This window comes from Chaetura pelagica, unplaced genomic scaffold (assembly GCF_000747805.2).
Source record: "Chaetura pelagica isolate M959 unplaced genomic scaffold, ChaPel_1.0 scaffold938, whole genome shotgun sequence".
In the NCBI taxonomy this organism is placed as follows: Eukaryota; Metazoa; Chordata; class Aves; order Apodiformes; family Apodidae; genus Chaetura; species Chaetura pelagica.
In genome coordinates, this window is record NW_009954221.1 from 1,058,359 (window position 1) to 1,077,583 (window position 19,225).

General features: G+C 54.1%; 2 protein-coding genes across 2 annotated transcripts in view; one reads left to right on the plus strand and one right to left on the minus strand.

The window, feature by feature from the left end:
• The first annotated feature begins 764 nt into the window (after positions 1 to 764).
• Positions 765 to 5,995, plus strand: LOC104393921 (cis-aconitate decarboxylase-like). Its single transcript, XM_010003450.1, is given in 7 exon segments — positions 765 to 785; positions 1,354 to 1,408; positions 3,174 to 3,361; positions 3,458 to 3,550; positions 4,040 to 4,245; positions 5,087 to 5,562; positions 5,565 to 5,995. Coding segments are annotated over 7 exon segments (1,470 nt in total).
• A 5,634-nt stretch (positions 5,996 to 11,629) lies between these two features.
• LOC104393922 (exocyst complex component 1-like) overlaps positions 11,630 to 19,225 on the minus strand; it is a 24,445-nt gene continuing 16,849 nt past the window's right edge. The window contains exons 10-17 of the mRNA XM_010003451.1: positions 16,457 to 16,569; positions 16,116 to 16,226; positions 15,749 to 15,819; positions 15,066 to 15,306; positions 14,176 to 14,359; positions 13,577 to 13,776; positions 11,941 to 12,135; positions 11,630 to 11,785 (exon numbers count right to left, since the gene is read on the minus strand). Coding sequence (XP_010001753.1) covers positions 11,630 to 11,785; positions 11,941 to 12,135; positions 13,577 to 13,776; positions 14,176 to 14,359; positions 15,066 to 15,306; positions 15,749 to 15,819; positions 16,116 to 16,226; positions 16,457 to 16,569 — 1,271 coding nt within the window. The remainder of the gene's footprint in view (positions 11,786 to 11,940; positions 12,136 to 13,576; positions 13,777 to 14,175; positions 14,360 to 15,065; positions 15,307 to 15,748; positions 15,820 to 16,115; positions 16,227 to 16,456; positions 16,570 to 19,225) is intronic.

Genomic DNA, 19,225 nt, shown 5'->3' on the forward strand with positions numbered 1-19,225 from the left:
GATATTCTGTACAAAATAATATGCAGCATGTTCAGCCTCCCCAGGTCTCACTGTTGGACAAAGCAAGGAGCCATGGCATCCCCCCAAAATCTGACCATTCCTTTGGGAATGAAGGGTTCCCAGCACCTCCTGGCAGCTCCAGAGCTCCCACCTGCACTAACATTTCAGTGGCCCAGCAGCACACAGCCCGTGGGGCTGCAGAGCTGCAGAAACCTCCACCCAAGGACAAAGCACTGCACGGATCCAAGGAAAGCATCAAAGAAAAACCACAACTTCTCCCTCTGCAGCCTGGATTACCTGGTTTGGTTGCACTTCAGCTCAATGGGAGGATGCTCTTGTCCCTCTCATTTCCTGGTGAGTACCAGTTTTATAGTCCTCCCTGGGAGGAGGAGCCTGGGGCCAGTTGCTTCACCCATTGGCACCTGTGACATTTTGGAGACAGGAATTTCCTTGAACTTTGTCAGTTATTGTCTAAAACATTTATTTTTTTCCAATTTATTTCCTGAAACCAGGGGGGTTTTCCCTTCTGTTCAGCAGAGAAAAATCCACCCCTCCTCATCAATTCCCCCCACCCTCTCTGTCCCAGGAGGCTGATGTCACCACACTTGAAATTCAGTTGCAAAAAAACCCAACAAACCCAACAGAAAAGCAAGTTGCCTTTCAGAAGCAGATATAAACCCTGGGAGCAGAGCACCTTGCAGACACCTCTGCCATCCCTCGAGCAGTGCTGAGCTGGGGATCCAGCAGTGGGAACAGCCACCACCATGGTCTTCTTCACCTTCCAGGTAACTACTATTGCACCTACAAATCCTACCCACCCCCCAGCTTTCCTTTCTCGCTCCAAGGAGATAACGTTGTTTTCTGGGTGGTTCCTCAACTGGTCAAAATTGTTGGGACATTAAATGGGGACCTGCCCCAATACTAACAAACTCAGCTGGTTTTCACAGACATGTTACTAACCTGTTCCACTCCTGCTCCTTTTTTTGCATCCCAGATGTGTCCTGTACAGTGCCACATCAGAGAGGGGATTGTTGTTGTTGGGATGTGCTGAGTGTTTTTTCTCTCCTCCTGTCCTCTCTGAGCTGGTCCTGCTCACAGCTGTGAGAGGACTTCATGGCAGGTCTGAGGAGGCTGTGCTGCCCCTTCTCCTGGACAGCTTCATTTCTTGGCACTCCTGCTGGACTCAGCTTTGGAAAATATTTTTTTTCTCCTTTAAATACATAGTTTGTTTTACCTGCTCCTTTGATCTGTGAGCGCCTTAAAATGCCAAGTTAGAAACATGACCAGTAAAACTTCTCTGAAACAGTCCGAGCAGCTTTGGTGACAAATCCTCTTTCTCTGCCTTTGCTCTAGAAATCCCAGAAGTTCCTGGCGAGCTCCCGGCAAGTTCACAAAACTGCTGCTCACGGTTTGTATCTTGCTGCAGAACAGCACTTTCACAGAGCATCCCCAAATAATCATGCTGTGACTTTCAAAAGCCAAAAAAAACCCACCCCAAAACAAACAAGAAAGAACTGGGCAAAGGGCACTGAGATAACCTGCTCAAACTCTTGGAAGAAGCAGCAACACTCTGGTGGTGGTTCTTGCCCTGAGGGAGTAAGAGAAAAGCAACAAGTGGTAAAAATGCTGATTGTGACTCCGGTGCCAAACCAGAAACTTTAACTGATTTAGAACCAGACTTTCCAAATTCTTACTCTTTGGCCATAAATGTCAGATGTTCAGATTGTAGCTGCCGTGGGTTGGCTCAGGTCCTTAACTCCTCTGGTTGTTGCTGCTTCTCTCCTGCGCCCGCCCTACCTGTGGTGTCACCTGCAGAGGTGCACGGCTCATTCTCTGTGTCTCACCACGATCTTCCCCAGCCCTGCATGTCCACAGCTTCTCTGCTGCAGCCAAACTAAGCAGAACTTTGCTGTGCAGCCACTTGGTTGATTGTATGTTTGCCTATTAGCTTGGTTTTAAATGCATGATACAACCAGTGCGATGCCTGCTGCTTAATGGGTGCTTGAGAACAAGAGAGCTAATGGTGACCCACACAGGTCTAGTCTTGGACAGAGGTGGGGTTTTTTCAGTGCCAGGGCAAAACCACCAGAGTCATGAAACATTTTTAACTGTTAAAATAATTTCACTGCCTCTTGAGGTGACAGAGAGTGTTTGCTGACTGGAAGGAAGCAACTGGAATTTTTCTGGGTGCAGGGTGTGATTGGAGCAGATTTTCCTCCCGCCGCTCCAACCTGGTTTGACTTCACCCTTTTCCTTCTCCCGAGGGCATCTGTGGATGCTGCCAGGGCTGAAGGTGCTCCTCCAAGTAGGCACAGATTGTTTTTTTCAGCAGAAGCTTTCCCAAGTGCTGAGTGTTAGGGATTTCTGCAGCAAACCATCTCCCAGAGCCGCTGCAGGGGGGGATTTGTTTCCCTGAGTCCTGGCAGTGATGACATTCTCAGCTGTGTTTACAAGTGGGCTTGAGACTCCTGGGCTCTAGGTGAGTCCAACTGCATTTGTGACCAAAGAGTGAGTCAGCCAGGATGACATTTCAGATGAATTCATGCTGGTCAGACTAGGGAAAAGCCTTTTTTTTTTTTTTTTTTTCCCAATTGGGATGTTTTCTGCTTAAAAAATAAAGCATCATGTGTACCTGCTGGCTTTGATGAGGTTTCCTGTAAGAGGATGAAGCAAAGTGTCTTTGTGTTCCTGCTTCCCTGATAGTTTCACTTGGACATCAATGCCACCTTTGATCCGTGTGCCCCTCACACCTAGAGATGTGTCAATGTATATATATACATCTCCATCTTTGCAGTCCTGCCAGTGCAGCCACACTGGATTTTAGGGTTTTCCTTCTCTCATGAGCACTCTCAAAATTAGATTATAAATTAGAATGGGTCATTATAATGTTGTGAATTCTAGATTCATCAAAACAGAGCAGGTGGCCACTCTCCCAAGCAGCTGAAGCCACAGGAGGTGACTCTGAGCCCAGCTGGCCTGGGACAGCAGAGGGAAGCTGTGGGTCACCTCCCAGGGCCGTGGGCAGCCTGCTGTCCCCAGGGACATACTGGGCAGACCCCATAACCTCCTTGCCCTTCAGTAAATTCCACGAGAGCAGGGAGTGAAGACCTGTGAGCTGTCATCACACAGTCCAGGCCTGTCTGCACCCCCTCCCCTCTCCCTCGGTGCTGCAGTGGTGGCCAGGAACGCTCCAGAGGAGATGGTGACCAGCAGCTTTGCCTCCTTCATCCACGCCGTCCGGCCCGAGCACCTGTCCCAGACGGTCCGGCACAGGAGCAAGAGGATGATCCTGGACAGCCTGGGCGTGGGGCTGGTGGGCAGCACCACGCACGTCTTCGACATCGCCCTGCAGTACTGCCGGGTAGGGGCAGCCCCGCCGCCTGGCACCCCCAGCCCTGCTGCAGGACCTTCCTCCTGGCAGCACAAGGTGCTCACCGGGCCCCCTCTCCCTCCGCAGGAGCTGTACCCCTCGGTGGCGGTGAGCTCGGTGTATGGCAAGCCCGGGCTCAGGCTCTCCCCAACGCTGGCTGCCTTCGCCAACGGCGTCGCGGTAAGGTCTGCTCCTCCCGGGGCTCCTCTGCTCCTCCCGGGGTTCCTCTGCTCCTCCCGGGGCTCTGCCTCTGCTGCCCGCCACGAGAGCAGTGCTGAGGGCAGCAGGCTGGGGGCTGGGAAGGGAAAAGAAGTCATGGGTTCTGCTGCGGCCAAACAGCTGCCCTGGGGACCACTGGGTGACCAGGCAGGTGTTACAGGGGAGGTTGAGATGAGATCTGAAGGAGAAATTCTGTGCTGTGAGGGTGGGGAGAGCCTGGCCCAGGTTGCCCAGGGAAGCTGTGGCTGCCCCATCCCTGGCAGTGTTGAAGGGCAGGTTGGATGGGGCTTGGAGCAGCCTGGGCTGGTGGGAGGTGTCCCTGCCCATGCAGGGGGGTTGGTCTTGAAGTTCCCTTCCAACCCAAAACAATCCATGACTTTATTATTCAAACATCAGCAAGGACCCCCAGCCCCCCTCACCAGCAGGTCCTTATCTCTGTTTGTCTGGCAGACTCACTCCATGGACTTCGATGACACCTGGCACCCTGCTACTCACCCATCAGGGGCTGTTCTGCCAGCTCTTCTGGCAGCTTCCCAGATGCTACCTCCAAGCACCAAACCCAATGGCATGGATTTCCTGCTGGCATTTAACGTGGGCCTGGAAGTGCAAGGAAGGCTCATGCACTTCTCCACAGAAGCTCACAACATTCCAAAAAGGTAAAGATGCTTTTCTTCAGCAAGCAGGAAGAGCTGGTGAATCTGCTAACAGGGTTTCAAAATGTTAGTTTAATTCCAGCTGAACTCAGGGTCAGGGTAAAACCCCACTGAGAGCCAGTTCTGCCAGAGCTGATGAGGCACCACGTATTCATTTGGTGACCTCTGGAGATCTTCCCTTAAAAATAACCATCAAGAGGACCCCTCTGGGTCTGCAGTGTCATAATCTAGACCAACCAGGCCAAGAGCACAGGACAGGCAGTGGCCCACGGCCATGCAGACACTTCAGTGTGGGCATATTTTCTGCTGTGTCAACCACCATCCACCAGGCAGTGCCCTGGTGTAGTCCAAGAGGTGGCATTGGCTGGGAACTCTTGCCCTTGGGCACGTTGGATGAGGCCACCTTGTTTGTCTGGGAGAGAAAGCCTGCCTGTTCGGACTCCAGCTGTGCCACCTACTCTTAGGGAATTTAAAATCTGCTTTTTGGAGATGCTGAGCTCACTCTGTTGTCACCCATGAAATTTCAAGTAGACATTTAGTTTTCAGGTGACCGAACTCAGAGTTAGATGAATCCCCCTGCATGAGGAGCCATGAGGGGTTTCCACTGGCTGACCTGGCAGTTCAGGACATGGAGGGATTTCCAAGCCGTGCAGATGTGGTGCTGAGGGCCATGGGTTAGAGGTGGCCCTGGCAGTGCAGGGTGCACAGTGGGACTGGATGACCTTAAAAGTTTCTTCCAACCAAACACTCCTGTGCTTCCCACCCCCATGGGCAGGGCAGGTGGGTGAGGCGTGTGGGTGCTCCCAGCGGGCAGGGACACTCCTATCTGCCGTCTCCCCTGCAGGTTCCACCCTCCCTCAGTGGTGGGCACCATGGGCAGTGCTGCAGCCACGGCCAAGCTGCTGGCCCTCAGCACGGCCCAGTGCACCCACGCGCTGGGCATCGCCGCCTCGCTGGCGGGGGCACCCATGGCCAACGCTGCCACCCAAGCCAAGCCCTTGCACATCGGGAACGCCACCCGCCTGGGCTTCGAGGCGGCGCTGCTGGCTGCCCGCGGGATGGAGGCCAACCCCTTCATCCTGGACGAGATCCCGGGCTGCTCTGGATTCAGCGCGTTCTACGGTGTCTATCACCCCAAGCCGCTCTCCGCGCCCAGCGAGCAGCACGAGTTCCTCCTGGAGAAGCAGGATATCGCTTTCAAGCGCTTCCCAGCTCACCTGGGGATGCACTGGGTGGTGGACGCTGCCTTGTCTGTCCGGAACCTCTTCATCAACTACGCGGGGTCCTTCTCCCCCTCTCTGATCCGCACCATCCTGCTGAGGACCCGCTCTCCAAGCAAATCAACCGCAGCTCTGAACACCAGGCCAGACACTCCTTCCAGTTCAACGCCTGCAGTGCCCTGCTGGACGGGGACGTGGGCCTCGGCTCCTTCACCGAGAGCAGCATCCGCCGGCAGGAGCTGCGGGAGCTGCTGGACAAGGTGGTGGTGGAGCACCCTGAAGATAACGTGGCCAACTTCGACAAGATGTACGGAGAGGTGGCCCTGCTCCTGCACAGCGGGGATGTCCTGACGGGCAAATGTGACACTTTCTATGGGCACTGGAGGAAGCCCCTGAGCAAAGAGTCACTCCTGAAGAAGTTTCGATCCAATGCCTCTCATGTTCTTCCAGAGGAAAAAATAGAAGCCATCATCACTATGGTGGACAACCTGGAGAATCTGTCCGACAGTTCCCAGTTGGCCTGCAGCCTGTGAGGGGACAGCAGGTGGGGGTCTGGTGAGGGGTTTGTCCTGGTGAAACTCTGATTCCTTTCTTCATTGGTGCTTTACTCTTGATTTCCAATGACAGGGAAGTTCCCACCTCTTGAAGTCAAAGTAGATGCTTTCATACCAGAGGAGCCCGGGAGGCAGGAGAAGTGACTGTGTCAGTAATTAGGACACAGAGCAGATTTCATCTCATGGTTGATGCTGAGTAGCTGAAAGGCCACCACAAATACAAAAATAAATCCCATGGATACCCACGAGAACCCTGGGACATTGCCTGGAACCAGTTCCCCAGGAGGAACAATGTCTGGAGATTTTTAAAAGCTACATTCAAAGCTTTTGTTTATTTGGGGTTTTTTTTTGTTTTTTTTTTTTCTGGGCAGAAAACCTCACCACTGGGTCTGGGAAGGAGAAGGAAGTTCCACTGCAAAATGTGTGTTTTTCTTAGTGCTCTTCTGGGCACTGTTGGGTTGCTCAGTCATGCTGGCCAGCTGCAAAACCTCTCAGCTGCTGTCAGCAGCCCTGCCTGCAGCACTCACAGGCAGACAGGGATCTTTTATTTTTTCACTTTTCCAGTAATCCTCCCATTTCCTGAGCACGTGGGAAGGGTTTGTCACTTCTCTGTGTACTAGGGATGGTTCAAGGACCCTTGAAACCTGCAGGTCTTTTTTGATGGTTGGTGAGGAGCCCTACATCAGCTCTACACCTACATCCTACACCTCCCCTGAGGTGATTCCTGCCCACCCTTGGGCAGTGCCCCACCATCCCTCCTGCCTTTGCACAGGTCATCTAGACACCTTCTCAGAGCTGGGTCACCAGAAATGGTCTACCCAGTCTGTGTGGAGGTGGGCACCTTGGGATGGTGACTCGGGCACATAGGTGCTGTGACTCACACTGGGAAATTCCTGTTTATCTCCCCTGGGAGGAGGGAAAAAGCTTCCTGAGACTTGGCTCTTAACTTGTCTTTCCAGCTGAGATGAGCTCAGTTCTTGTCATCCTTCCACCCTCTGAAAGTTTGTCTTACCCCCTCTCCCTCCTGGACAGGGAGGTGAGAAGGATGTGATATTCCCTGGTCACTAAACACACCCTGGGAGTGCAGATCCCATTGGCTTGTTTCCAGTGTCAGCAGGAGGGAGGGACAGGATCTGTTGCAGAAGAGAGGGTTGTCTTCTGCCAGGGTGACCCCGATGGGACTAGACAGGCAGAAAAGAACATGGGCCACATCCTTTCTAGCTTGCAGAGAACTTCCCAGCCAGAGCAGAACTGTCTGCCTGCCTGTCAATCTGCTCTCTCATACTGTCTGGCATATTCACACTGAACCTTTCTGAATAAAGAACTGAAGTAAATTAATTTTCTGCATCAAGATTTGATGTTACATGATATAAACCAACCGGTTTTCCAGTGTTCCCATTTCTGTGCCTTCAGCTGCTGTGGTGCCTCGTGGCAGGGAAGCTGAGTGGGAGAGGAGGGAACCAGCACCTTTCACCTGGTGCTGCAGGAGCAGTAAGAACAGCTTTTCAGTTGGATTTCAGGCTATAATCTGTCCCCAAGCTCCAAAACCCCTTCTAACCCCATTCATGTCTTGGCTGTCCCAACAGATGTGACTTTGGCACCTTTCAGTAGACAGATAGGAAGGGAAGGCTCAGGAAGGGTCCAGCTTTCCCTTGGTTGGGCCCCTTATCAGAGGAAGCAGGAAGTGGCTTTTCCAGAGTGTTGAGGAGCCCAAGGAATACCTGAGATTTTTTTCATTCTTGGTATTTCTCTAAAAGCCAAGGACCCTGAAAGTGCTTCTGCTGTCCCAGCCCACAAAGGCGTCTCATTATTTCCAGTTTCAAAAAGCAAATGTTTCACATCCTTAACTCATTAAGGAGACCCAACCCCCTGGCAGGGGAAGAGAGGCCTGAAAACAGCCAAGGGAAACAAATGACCTGTGACAATTATAGATCAGCTTGTGTGACACTGAGGGCAGTCAGTGATTTATATGGTGCCACCAAAGTCCCTAACCTCTCCTCTCAGGGTGAGTAAGAAAGAGCCATTGTCCTTCCCACTGCTGCTGTTCCAAGATAAATGGCACAAAATTAAGAAAAGGAAACATTTTTTCCACAAACATGTTTGTGTCAGCAAGCTCAGGGAATGAAAGGACACTTGCAGGGCAGAGCCAGGCAGGACCTATGTTACTGACCCATCAATACCTGTAGTCCCAAGCCAGAAAGGAATAAGGGCTCCACTGGCACAACTGTAGAATCAGAGAATCACACACTGGTTTGGGTTGGAAGGAACTCAAAGCTCATCTAGTCCCAAAACCCTGCACAGGCAGGGACACCTCCCACCATTCCAGGCTGCTCCAAGCCCCATCCAACCTGCCCTTCAACACTGCCAGGGATGGGGCAGCCACAGCTTCCCTGGGCACCCTGGGCCAGGGTCTCACCACCCTCACAGGGAAGGATGCCTTCCTAATATCGGTCTCCAGCGAGTATCAGCCTTCTCTGGCAGGCATGGGTGCTCTGCAGGGGACACCAGCCCCCAAGGGGACACCAGCCCTCCCGGGGGCAGCACCTCCAGCACCTCCAGCACCTCCAGCACCTTCAGCACCTCCAGCACCTCCAGCACCTCCAGCACCTTCAGCACCTCCAGCACCTCCAGCACCTCCAGCGCCTCCAGCACCTCCAGCACCTCCAGCGCCTCCAGCACCTCCAGCACCTCCAGCGCCTCCAGCACCTCCAGCACCTCCAGCGCCTCCAGCACCTCCAGCACCTCCAGCGCCTCCAGCACCTCCAGCACCTCCAGCGCCTCCAGCACCTCCAGCACCTCCAGCGCCTCCAGCACCTCCAGCACCTCCAGCGCCTCCAGCACCTCCAGCACCTCCAGCGCCTCCAGCACCTCCAGCACCTCCAGCGCCTCCAGCACCTCCAGCACCTCCAGCGCCTCCAGCACCTCCAGCACCTCCAGCACCTCCAGCACCTCCAGCACCTCCAGCACCTCCAGCACCTCCAGCACCTCCAGCACCTCCAGCACCTCCAGCACCTCCAGCACCTCCAGCACCTCCAGCACCTCCAGGCCCACACACACAACAGTCTTCAATCGAGCAAAACCGGCCCCTGGGCACCCTGGGCCAGGGTCTCACCACCCTCACAGGGAAGGATGCCTTCCTAATATCGGTCTCCAGCGAGTATCAGCCTTCTCTGGCAGGCATGGGTGCTCTGCAGGGGACACCAGCCCCCAAGGGGACACCAGCCCTCCCGGGGGCAGCACCTCCAGCACCTCCAGCACCTCCAGCACCTCCAGCACCTCCAGCACCTCCAGCACCTCCAGCACCTTCAGCACCCTGGAGAGCGGCGCCGGGAGCGCGGGGCGCGGTCCCGGGTCCCCCCCCGGGTCCCCCCTCCCCGGGGGTCCCTGCACAGGGTGAAGCCCAGGAGGTGCCTCTGGCTCCCTTCCTGTAGTAGCCACGAATAGTCAGGTGAGGGCTGGGCTCTTTTTCCAGGCGACCAGCGACAGGTGGGATGTGAGGAGGCACTTCCTCGCTGGAAGGGTGATCAGACCTTGGGATGGGGGGTGGAGGCACCAGCTCTGGGGGCGTTCAAGGAAAGGCTGGAAGGGGCACTCAGTGCCATGGTCTGGAGATGTGGTCATGTTGGTCACGGGCTGGACTTGATGGACATGAAGGCTGGGAGCGCTCAGGTGCTCAGGGTGACGGTCCAGGCAGCTGAGCTGAGCTGAGCGGAGGGCAGACAGGTTGTCTTTTGGCCTGCAGGTGGCACAAGTACAGAAGCAATAAGCTCTCCTCTCTGAAGGGATTCTCTTCTCTGGTGGCACCTGAGCATGTCACAGCCCGTGACTGGGGCCAGCTCTGGAGGACCAGCTGGGTAACCTCCCTGAGACTTGATGTCACCAAGTCGCTGAGCTCTCAATGCACCAAATCCTGTGTGCACCAAACATGTAGGATCCCCCCCTCTGGTGTCCTCCCAGCCCTCTTCACGTTCAGGTGCAAACACTCATCCAGGTGGGGCAAAGAGAGAGGGAGCAGACGAGCCTGGCCCTGGCAGTGTGATAGGAAACGTCTCCAAGGAAAGAGCATTCCTGGGAGGAGAGGGCACCACAGCTGAGCTTGGTGTCCCCATGGAAAGGCACCAGCCTCTTGCAGGCAGGGGACAGAACCCCTTCTGGTGCCTGTGGGGTGAAGGTGTGAAACAGACCATAAGAAAGGGGCTGTGGCCCTGACCAGCACCAAAAGAAGAGGAACTTGGATTGGATTTGGTCCTAGTGGCCAGAATGGTATTTTTATGAGGCTCTGAAGTTCTCTTTTCATTTGGGGTTTGGCTGATTTTACCAGCAGAAAACCCAAAAACTGAAGGGTTGTGCCAAGCCCCTCAATGCCAAATGGGGTCCAGTTTCCTTCAAATAATTTCCTACTTAGACACATTTACTTCTCACTCTTAAAAAGCCCCAAATGCAGATGCAAATGACACTTCTCTCCTCTGAGACCCTCCACAGGTTCTCTGCTGCCAACCCTGGGCAAGAGAAGCCCAACACTCCTGCTGCTGGGAAATAAACCCCTTGCACACCAGTGCAGCACAAAATGCCAGCAGGACAGAGCTGCTCCCCCTTCCCTGAAGGAGCCTGTCAGCATCTCTTCCTTCTGCCTGTCCTTTTTTCACAGGACACTCACAAGAGAATATCTTCTTGGTGCTTCCTGCTGTCCTGTCCACTCCTGGAGGAGAGGTTCAGTAGCAGTGGGGCTGGCAGACAGAGGGGCAAGCAGCAGGTGGACCTCCCAAACCTCATTTTCTTTAAACTGAAAGAGGGGAGATTTAGACTAGATATAAGGAATTGTTTCCAATCAGGGTGGTGAAACACTGGCCCAGGTTGCCCAGAGACATTGTGAAAACATTCCAGGTCAGCTTGGTCCAGGCTCTGAGCAACCTCATCTAGTTGAAAATGTCCCTGCTCATTGCAGGGAGGTTGGACTAGGTGACCTTTAAAGGTCCCTTCCAACCCAAACCCTTCTGTGATTCTTGGGAAAAAGCCCTAATATCTTTTCCTTACTAAAACTGTCCAAGCTGTTCCCTCAGGTGCTAACAACGCAGCCATTGACACCGACACCTGACAGGGCTTTGAGGGCACTAATTTGCCTCAGTAGCCTTGACCAGCCTCACCTGGAGCTCTCACCCACACCCATGGGCCCTGGAGCAGATTTAAGCTCTTCTCAGGGGCTGGGTTTTGGTGAGGGGTGTTTGTTTTCAGCCTGGCTCTGAAGAGAGAAGGTGGTTTTTGCTGGTCAGTGGCCCTGGGGTGTTCCCTGCTGAAGGGGCACAGCACTGGCACTTGCTTTGGAAGAAGTTTCAGGTTGGTTTTATTTATTTTTTTTTTATTAGCTGCATAATAATTTGTTGGAGCAGGGAAGCTTTGGTTTGTGCTTGAGAAGTCCACTCTCCCAAGGGAGATTGTGCCCAAGGCTGAGAAGTCAGAGGCACTTTGGCATGGAGCTTTAGCATGAAGTTGAGGGTAAAACCTCCACAAGTCAAACCTTGGCTTGGGAAAGGTTTTAACTTGAGCTCTTTGAAGGTGCAGCTGCAGGTGAGGGTCCCTGAGCTGCTCCCCACAGACAGGCAGAGGCTGTTGCTGCTACATGTTGGACAGGGTGATGGAGTTGAAGTAGCTCAGCAGGTCCTCCATGGTGAAGTCCAGGGCAATCCCTGCCCCCGGATAGCAGCGCTGGATCAGAGCCTCAAACTCCTGGCACTGCTGTGTGAGCTGCTGCTGCACAGCCTGCCACACCACCTGGGGAAAGGAGCTCAGCAGCCTGTGCCAGCTGCACATGCTGCTCTGTGGAATGGCAAGGGGCACTACAGCAGGAGAAGCCAGAAGACACCCTGCCCTGCAGCCCTGAAACCCCAGCAGACCAGTGTGTCCCACCCAGCTCACGCCCCAGTTACCGGCAAAAGGTTTTCCTCTGGGGAGAGATGCTTGTGGATGTTCCTGTAGAGGGTCTCCAGGGCTCTTCTTACTTCCTTGCCAGGGTATTTCTCTATGAGCTTCCTCAGCTCCTGCTTGCTGTAGGCCAGCTGGAAGCTGACATCCTCCTCCCTCACCCCTTGGGCCAGCCGGGCTTTCACCCCCTCAAAGAAGTGCTGGAAGGGGAAGGAGACCTTCACTGATGGGCCTTCTGCATCAGTGCTGAGACCTGGCCACTTGCCTCAGGCCTTTCCCATGCCCAAGTAGTGGAGATGAAGTACTGGGGGTTAGTTATCCTCTAGGAAGCTGAGCATAGGGAATGTTACCAGTTTTCCTCCCTCCTTTCTTCAACACCTTCAAGGATGGAGAATCTGCAGCCTCCCTGGACAGGCTGTTTCAGTGCTTTATTCTTCTCAGAGTCATTGTTTTCCTTCTACCCAGCTGCAACCTCCTGGTCACACTTTCTGACTCTTCTCTCATCATCCTGCTGTGCAGCTCCACAACCTTCTTGGGAAGGTGGCTACTGGGTACCCCTGACATGTTCTTCCCCAGGCTGACCAAGTCCTTCAGCCTCTCCTCACCATACTGCTGGCACTCCCCTGGCCTTGCTCCAGTTTAGCAATACCTCTTGTCATGGGTAACTCTGTTTTTTTGACCTACTGCCTCCTCTCCTGCTCATACCACCCAGCACCTCCTGTCTTGAGAGCTTTTGCTGTAATTTTGCTGTGGAAACATACCCTAAAGCCAAAGGATAGAAAGAGGTTCCTAAATATCTAAGCTGTTTTCAGAACCAGAAGTGGGCTCCTGCATTATTCAGGCCCCTTAGCAACTCGTCTTGCTGGCAGAAAATTGTGCTGACAGCTGAGGAGCTTCATGTCCTGCCAGGGAAGGCCATGCCAGGACTCTGGAAGTCCCTGGGCAACACTAAATCTCCATACCCTCATGTGCTGCTCCCTTTGCCTTGTTGTGAGCAAGGAGCTGATACTTCCCCTCACCAAGGAGAGGTTGGGAGCCACTAACACAGAGCTGGGGGTGGCACGAGACACCAAGCTGCTCTTCCAGTCAAACCTACAAGATGTTTGACATCAAAGGCTGGAACAAATTGAAAGCTACAGGGCCTGTAAATAATTCAAGCTGAGCTCGGGCTGTGAGAGGTTTCAGGCCAGTGAGGAGGGGTCTTGGGAGCAGCCGTGGCCTGTGGGAGGGGGGGGAATGTCTCTTTGAGTTAGCAGAGCCAGATGCTCTCAGCTCAGCTCCCAAGCAGCTGCTGGGGAAGCCTGAAGCTCTGCTGGGCCCATCAGCCCAGGCAGCCGTGCAGAAGGAGCTGGGATCTGCCAGGCACAGGCACGCGATGGGCAGGGGTCTGGGGGGGCCTGGAGGCTGAGCTGGTACCAGCACCTGAGCCCCTGAACCCTGCTCTTGTGGGGCTGGGCTGTGTGTGGGGAAGCCCCCAGCAAATGGTGAGAGTAGGTGTGAGAACATCAGGGTGTGACAACACATTGATAGAATCAGAGAACCAAGGAATGGTTTGGGAGGGACCCTGAAGACCACCCAGCCCCAACCCCCCTACCATGGGGGAGAGAGACACAGACAAGGGTTTGTTCATCCTATACTCACATGGAGCTTCTCCAGGGGCTGGCCCAGGTACTTGATGACATATTTCTCCATGTGCTCCCTGTACCTTTGCTTGGCTTCTCTCTTCTTGCCATCCAGGCAGTGGATCTCCTTTTGGCACAGGAAGCAATGAATGTGGTGGAAATTCTCCATCATGACCATGTCTGTGTTCACCTTCAGGTTTGCAGAAGACAGACTGTTGACTTAAGAGAAAGGAACAAATCTTGGAGTACTGAGGAGCAGTTGCTTTTTGGCTGCAGCTGCTCCCAAAGCCTCTGAGCTTGTAAGAAGAAGGGTCTGCCCTGTGGTGAGGAGCTGCCCCTCCAGAGGAGAGGCTGACATCAGGCTCAAAGCTGAGCGTGTGTGTCTCAGCCCTGGGACCATCCTGGTGTGGCAGATGCCATCCACCCAGCATCCCACACTCCCCGAGCTGGTCTGATGCTCCCAGGCTCTTGCTCAGTGCAGGAGCTTGAGCCCCAGGTGGTGCCCAGGAGGCCAGAAGCCTCCACAGCCCCTGCTCTGGTGGCTCAGCTGCTCGCTGGTAACTCCTGGAGCTGCAGCTACACGTCTGCCTGTCTGATGCCTCCAGCCTGGGTACTTACTGCTGCTGAAGACACTGCTGGCCAGCCTGAGGTGGGCTTTGTCCAGCTCTCCCCTGCGCTGAGCCGTCCTGACCAGCTGCTCTGAGAAGGTGACAAACTCCTGGAAGCGGCTCACGGAGGGCAGGATCCCACCCCTCACCTTGCTGGGCACCTTCACCTCCTCAATCTCTTTGCACAAGGTCTCCTGGCGATGACACACAAGACACGTGTCCCTCAGACCTGGGACAGCCCCAGCCTCACTTTGCAGAGCACTGGGGCCACCTCCATCTGCCTTCTCCTCTGTGGGCAGATCCGTGACCTTCCCTGTCTGAGGCTGGACGTGAAGCCCCGTTAGCTGCTCTCTGGGAGCTGCTGTATCTGGTCTCCCAAGCCAGGCAGGTTCCTTGCTCAGCCCAGAGCTGCTCACCACTGCCACTTCTTGCCCTTCTCAGGCTGCTTTCTGAGCAGACTCACTGCTCCAGGTCTTGGCATAGAGTTGATGTCAATGTGTGGCTTCCCTTGACTTTGGTGGACTCAGGTTCCTTGGCCAATTCTGGTGGGCTCTCAACACCCCCCACACTCCTCCCCTGCTGCTTGGTCCTGGAATATGTCCAGGAGAACAGGAGAGCTGGGCTCCAGCCATCAGACATCCTGCCATCACTCCCACAGCCTCCCAGGACTCTAATATGGGGGAAACATCTTTGGTTTGACCATCCTAGTAAGAGGAGGCACAGATGGCACTGAGGTTGGTGTCCCACCTCCCTCATACAGGCACAACCCTTGATGCAATGAGGGTCTGGACCAAGGAGCCAAATCCTTGCCTGATATAAACCATTGTGGAGGTTTAGAAGATTCTGGAGGAGGTCAAACATCATTTGGGTGCACTTGCTCTTGCTCCTACTGATACTCACAATGTATTTGTTGAAGCTGCTCTTGGCCATGAGCAGCACGTTGCCCAGGACAGTGCTGAGGAAGGAGGAGGGGAGGGCTGAGGAAGAGCCCCACATCTCAAAGATGGAGTCACTCAAGGCAACCAGGACCTCCAAGCAGCCCAATGGGTGGACCTTATTGCAGACATCTAGAAATCCTCTCAGCTCTGGTTCCAGGCAGCTGAAGATCTCACTCAGCAGCTGGGTTGTAGCTTCTTCCAGCCTTAAAAAAACAAAAGGTAAGCACTGACACGAGGAGGGGCAGCTGCACAGCAAGAGCAAGGCTAGAGAAGCAGAGCCTGGGTCAACCTTCATCTCCTCACCATCTCTGGGAGGATGTTGAAACAGTACCTGTCACTTCCTGACCTTCTAGTAAGGACATCAACCCACCAAAACACAGGGTCTGCCAGGACACACAGACCTCACTTTCTGGCCCAGCCTGGAGCAGAGCTGCTGTGGGGGGGGGAGGCAGAACCAGCAGCTCTGCTCAGACTCTCCACTGAACCCAGCAAGGATGTCTCCTGGGCTTCCCAGGGTGCAAACCTGAGACCACTTAGTTGATATTAGGATAGTCATGAGTGACAATCCCTCCCTCCCTCAGTCCCTGGAGGCCACTGCAGCCAGAGCAGGCAGCCCCAGCTCCTCCCCAGCTCCTCCCCACGCACTGGTTCCCAGCTTTGCCACAGGGAGGGTCCTCTGGAGGCACCAGGTTCTCTCCTCCCTCAGGGGCAGGCACCTGAAAGAAAGAATGGGGTGAAAATTGGGATTTGCCTGCCCTGAAAACCTGGCACCTGGGTTTCAGTTCTGCTGCCTCATGTTGGAGGCCTGAGTTTCATGCTTAGACACCCTGTGACCTTCCTGAACTCAGCAACTGAGCTCAACCCAACTCTCCTGTCACCAGGAGGTCTTTAGTTTCCTCACTTCTGACACCACTGACCATTGCTGGAGGGCAGGAGCTCAGGTATCAGCCACCTCACGGTGCCTAGGGTCAAGCTGGAGGGCTAATGGGACTGGAGAGGACCTTGTACTTGCCTCCAGCAGCTGCAGGTCTGCAGCATCCTGGTGTAGCTGGAAGAACCTCTGGATGAACTTCTGCTCCGAGGTGCACAGGGGTTGCAGCTCTCCCAGCACCTGCTCCAACACCTGCTTAGAAACCACTGAGCCTGTTAGAAACCCCCTCTTTCAAACCCTGAGGACACCACAGCAGATGTCCATGTCCACCTGAGGTGACACCTAAGCCAGGTGAGCAGTGCAGAACATCTCTGCTTCTGCTCCAGGGGTGCAGCACCAGAGGAAGGACCATGGGATGGGCTGCAGGATGACCAAACCCTCTGTGGGACATGAGAACCCTTTGGACAACCTCAGCTCCTCACCTTGATGACATGGCCTTTGTCCAGGGTGTCCTCCTGGCCCTCTCTGCCCCCAGGGAGGCTCCATCGAGGCTGCTGCCTGCTCCCCATGGGCTTCCTCAGGCCCTCCTGGAGACCTGCAGGGGATGTTGGTAGGTGCTCACACATCCCCATCCCTCTTGGCCCCTCTGGCTGCTTTGATCATTTGAACAGACTTCAATGTCTCCTTATGTCTGATCTGATGTGTGAATTGGCCTTTTCCTGGAGGACTCAGAGAGATGGGGAAGCAGGTTTTGTCCTCCTGTTGTAAATCTGCCTTCTCAGCTGCTCATCCCTTCTCCATGAGCCTTCACTGCAGTGCTCCTGCTCCTCACCCCTTTGCTACCTGGGGCTTCACACCAGCTCCTGGGGGCTGGGGAGTGCAAACCCCTGGCTGACAAGAGCAGCAATCAGCAGAGATGCCTGCAGGAGTCCTGGGAAAAGTGTTTGTTGCTTCCTTTTGGTGGGAAATTGCCATGAAACAATATCCAGGCAGGGGGTTGGGTTGGATTTTTTTTTTTTAATAGCCTTAAAAATTATAAATTCACCCAGAAATGAATGTGCTGCTTAAACTTCACCAGTTTCTACCAAAGTGTTTTCATTGGCTTAAGTGGAAAAGTTGATAAATTCCTTTGAAATGTGCATTAAAAAAAACAGACTATTACACTCACTGAAAGAAATCAGTGTGAAAAATCTCAAAATTGGTGGCTTTCCCCTCCCCCAGAGGCCCCAGGTGAGTCAGGTCAGCTCCTCATTTCTCATAACATCTGAAATATCCTTCTTGGAGCCCCTCTGAGTGGGGCTTTTGCTCTTGGAAAGGATCTGACAAGTGCCCAAGGTGCTGAGCAGGGTGAGGGGTGAGAGCCCAGCTCATGACCTTGGCCTTGCCAGAACCACCCTGGAGATGAATGAGCTGCTTCCTAATCCTGTGCAATGGGTGGGGATCATTTCCCTTGCTGGGAAAGGGGAAAACCAGGCAAAAGAAATCTTGTCCCACTGCAAACAGAACTTTACCAGCCTGTGAATTTTAGTGTGAAAAAGGGAATGGGGAAATGAGGCTTAAATAAAGACTATATTATTTGCTCACCATGAATTAGAAACAGCCTGAGTTCTGCCTCCTAAACTCTCCCCTCCTGCTGGAACCAGGCAATAAATCACCAGGCAGTTTATTTTGAAGCACTTGACATAAATAATCTTTCACAAGGACGGGGAATCAACCCTAAAAACTCACTGCCAGGAGAAAGAAAGAGGCATGGAGAGCTGGAGTGAGGTGGGGTATTTGGAAGCAGGGATGAAGGATGTTAGCAGGCAGGTGTCCTTGCAGCCTGGGCTCTCATCCCTGCAGCAGCTCATCCCCCAGAGCAGCTGAGCAGGTGAAACGTCAGGAAAAACCTTGGGTGATGCTCCTGCAGGACTTCATCAAAGCCAAACTTTCCCTTGCAAAACAGCCAGTTGTGCAGCAAATGTTTCAGCAGGAAAAAAAACCCAGTGCTGCAAAACTCCTTCCGCAGGAGTCCATGTCCATGCACCCCAGGCTGACCCCATGCTCTGTCCTTCAGCCAAGAAGAGCTCAGCAGCACCAGCCCCACCACGAGCCCCAGGGAAGGTGCTTTCCCACAGCATGGCTGGCAGGACCTCTGTGGAGTCAGCTTTCTACAAATTCCCATCACCTGTGGTGCTCTGCAGTGACCTGGTGGCTGTACCACTTCTCAATGAGTGATGGACTTGGCATCCCCAGCCAAGCCTGGGGCTCCCTACCTGTCCCAGACCTCTTCTCACCCTGGGCAATGAAGCATTTGGCAAAAACTCATCTCAAGTGCCCAAGACCAGGTTGGATGGGGCTTGGAGCAACCAGGGAGGCATCCCTGCCCATGGCAGGGGGGTTTGGGACTCTCTGATTTTGAAGGTCCCTTCCAACCCAAACCAGTCGGGGACTCTGGGATCTCCCTGTGGCCATGGGAGCAACACCAGGAAGGGGCAGAGCCCTCCAGGTGACTCAGAACCATGTGGAAACAGCCTGGTAGCCATCAAGTTGTCCTTCCAGCACTGGGATGGGCTCCAGAGATGTTGGATTTTCTGCAGGGATTTGAATTCCTCCCGTTTGATGGGACTCAGAGAGGCAGCAGGGACAGCCCAGCTCCTGAAAGGCACCCCCTGCTCTCCCCTTTCCCAAGCAGGGCTCAGCCCAGTGGCTGCAGCACCTGCCTGGCCTTGCCTTCTGCTTTATTCAACAAGCCCATTTTCACAAAGGGCCTCTTTAACAGCCCCTCCTGCCCTGCCATGTCCCCTGTTTTAATTGACTTTCTGAGCAGACCCTGAGCTCTGAGAGGAGACAAACTGGGCTGTGTTTGTCTTCTGCCCCCCAGCAGAATCCAAGCCCCTTGCTCAGAGCCCATCAGACATTTGCAAGCAGGACCCAGGACCCCTTTATCCTCACACCATCTTTGTTATTTCCCTCTGCTTAAATAAAAGCAATTGTCCTTCCTCAGGAAATGCTGCTGCATCCTGATGACCTTACAAACCAGAGGCTGGGGCTGGTTCCCTGCTGCTGACTCCCCAGGCTGCTGCCTGCCAGCACCTTCATTACCTCTGCTCAGGAATTCCTATTTTTAAGCAAGACAGAGCACGTTTCCCTGGGAAACGCTGTGCCTGGGGGGGGGAGGGGGCTGCAGGGGGGGAAAATTGCCTTTTTTATGAACTGTTTTACCTTCTGTGGCAGGGGAGGCAGAGGACACCCCCCCCCCCCGCCGGCTC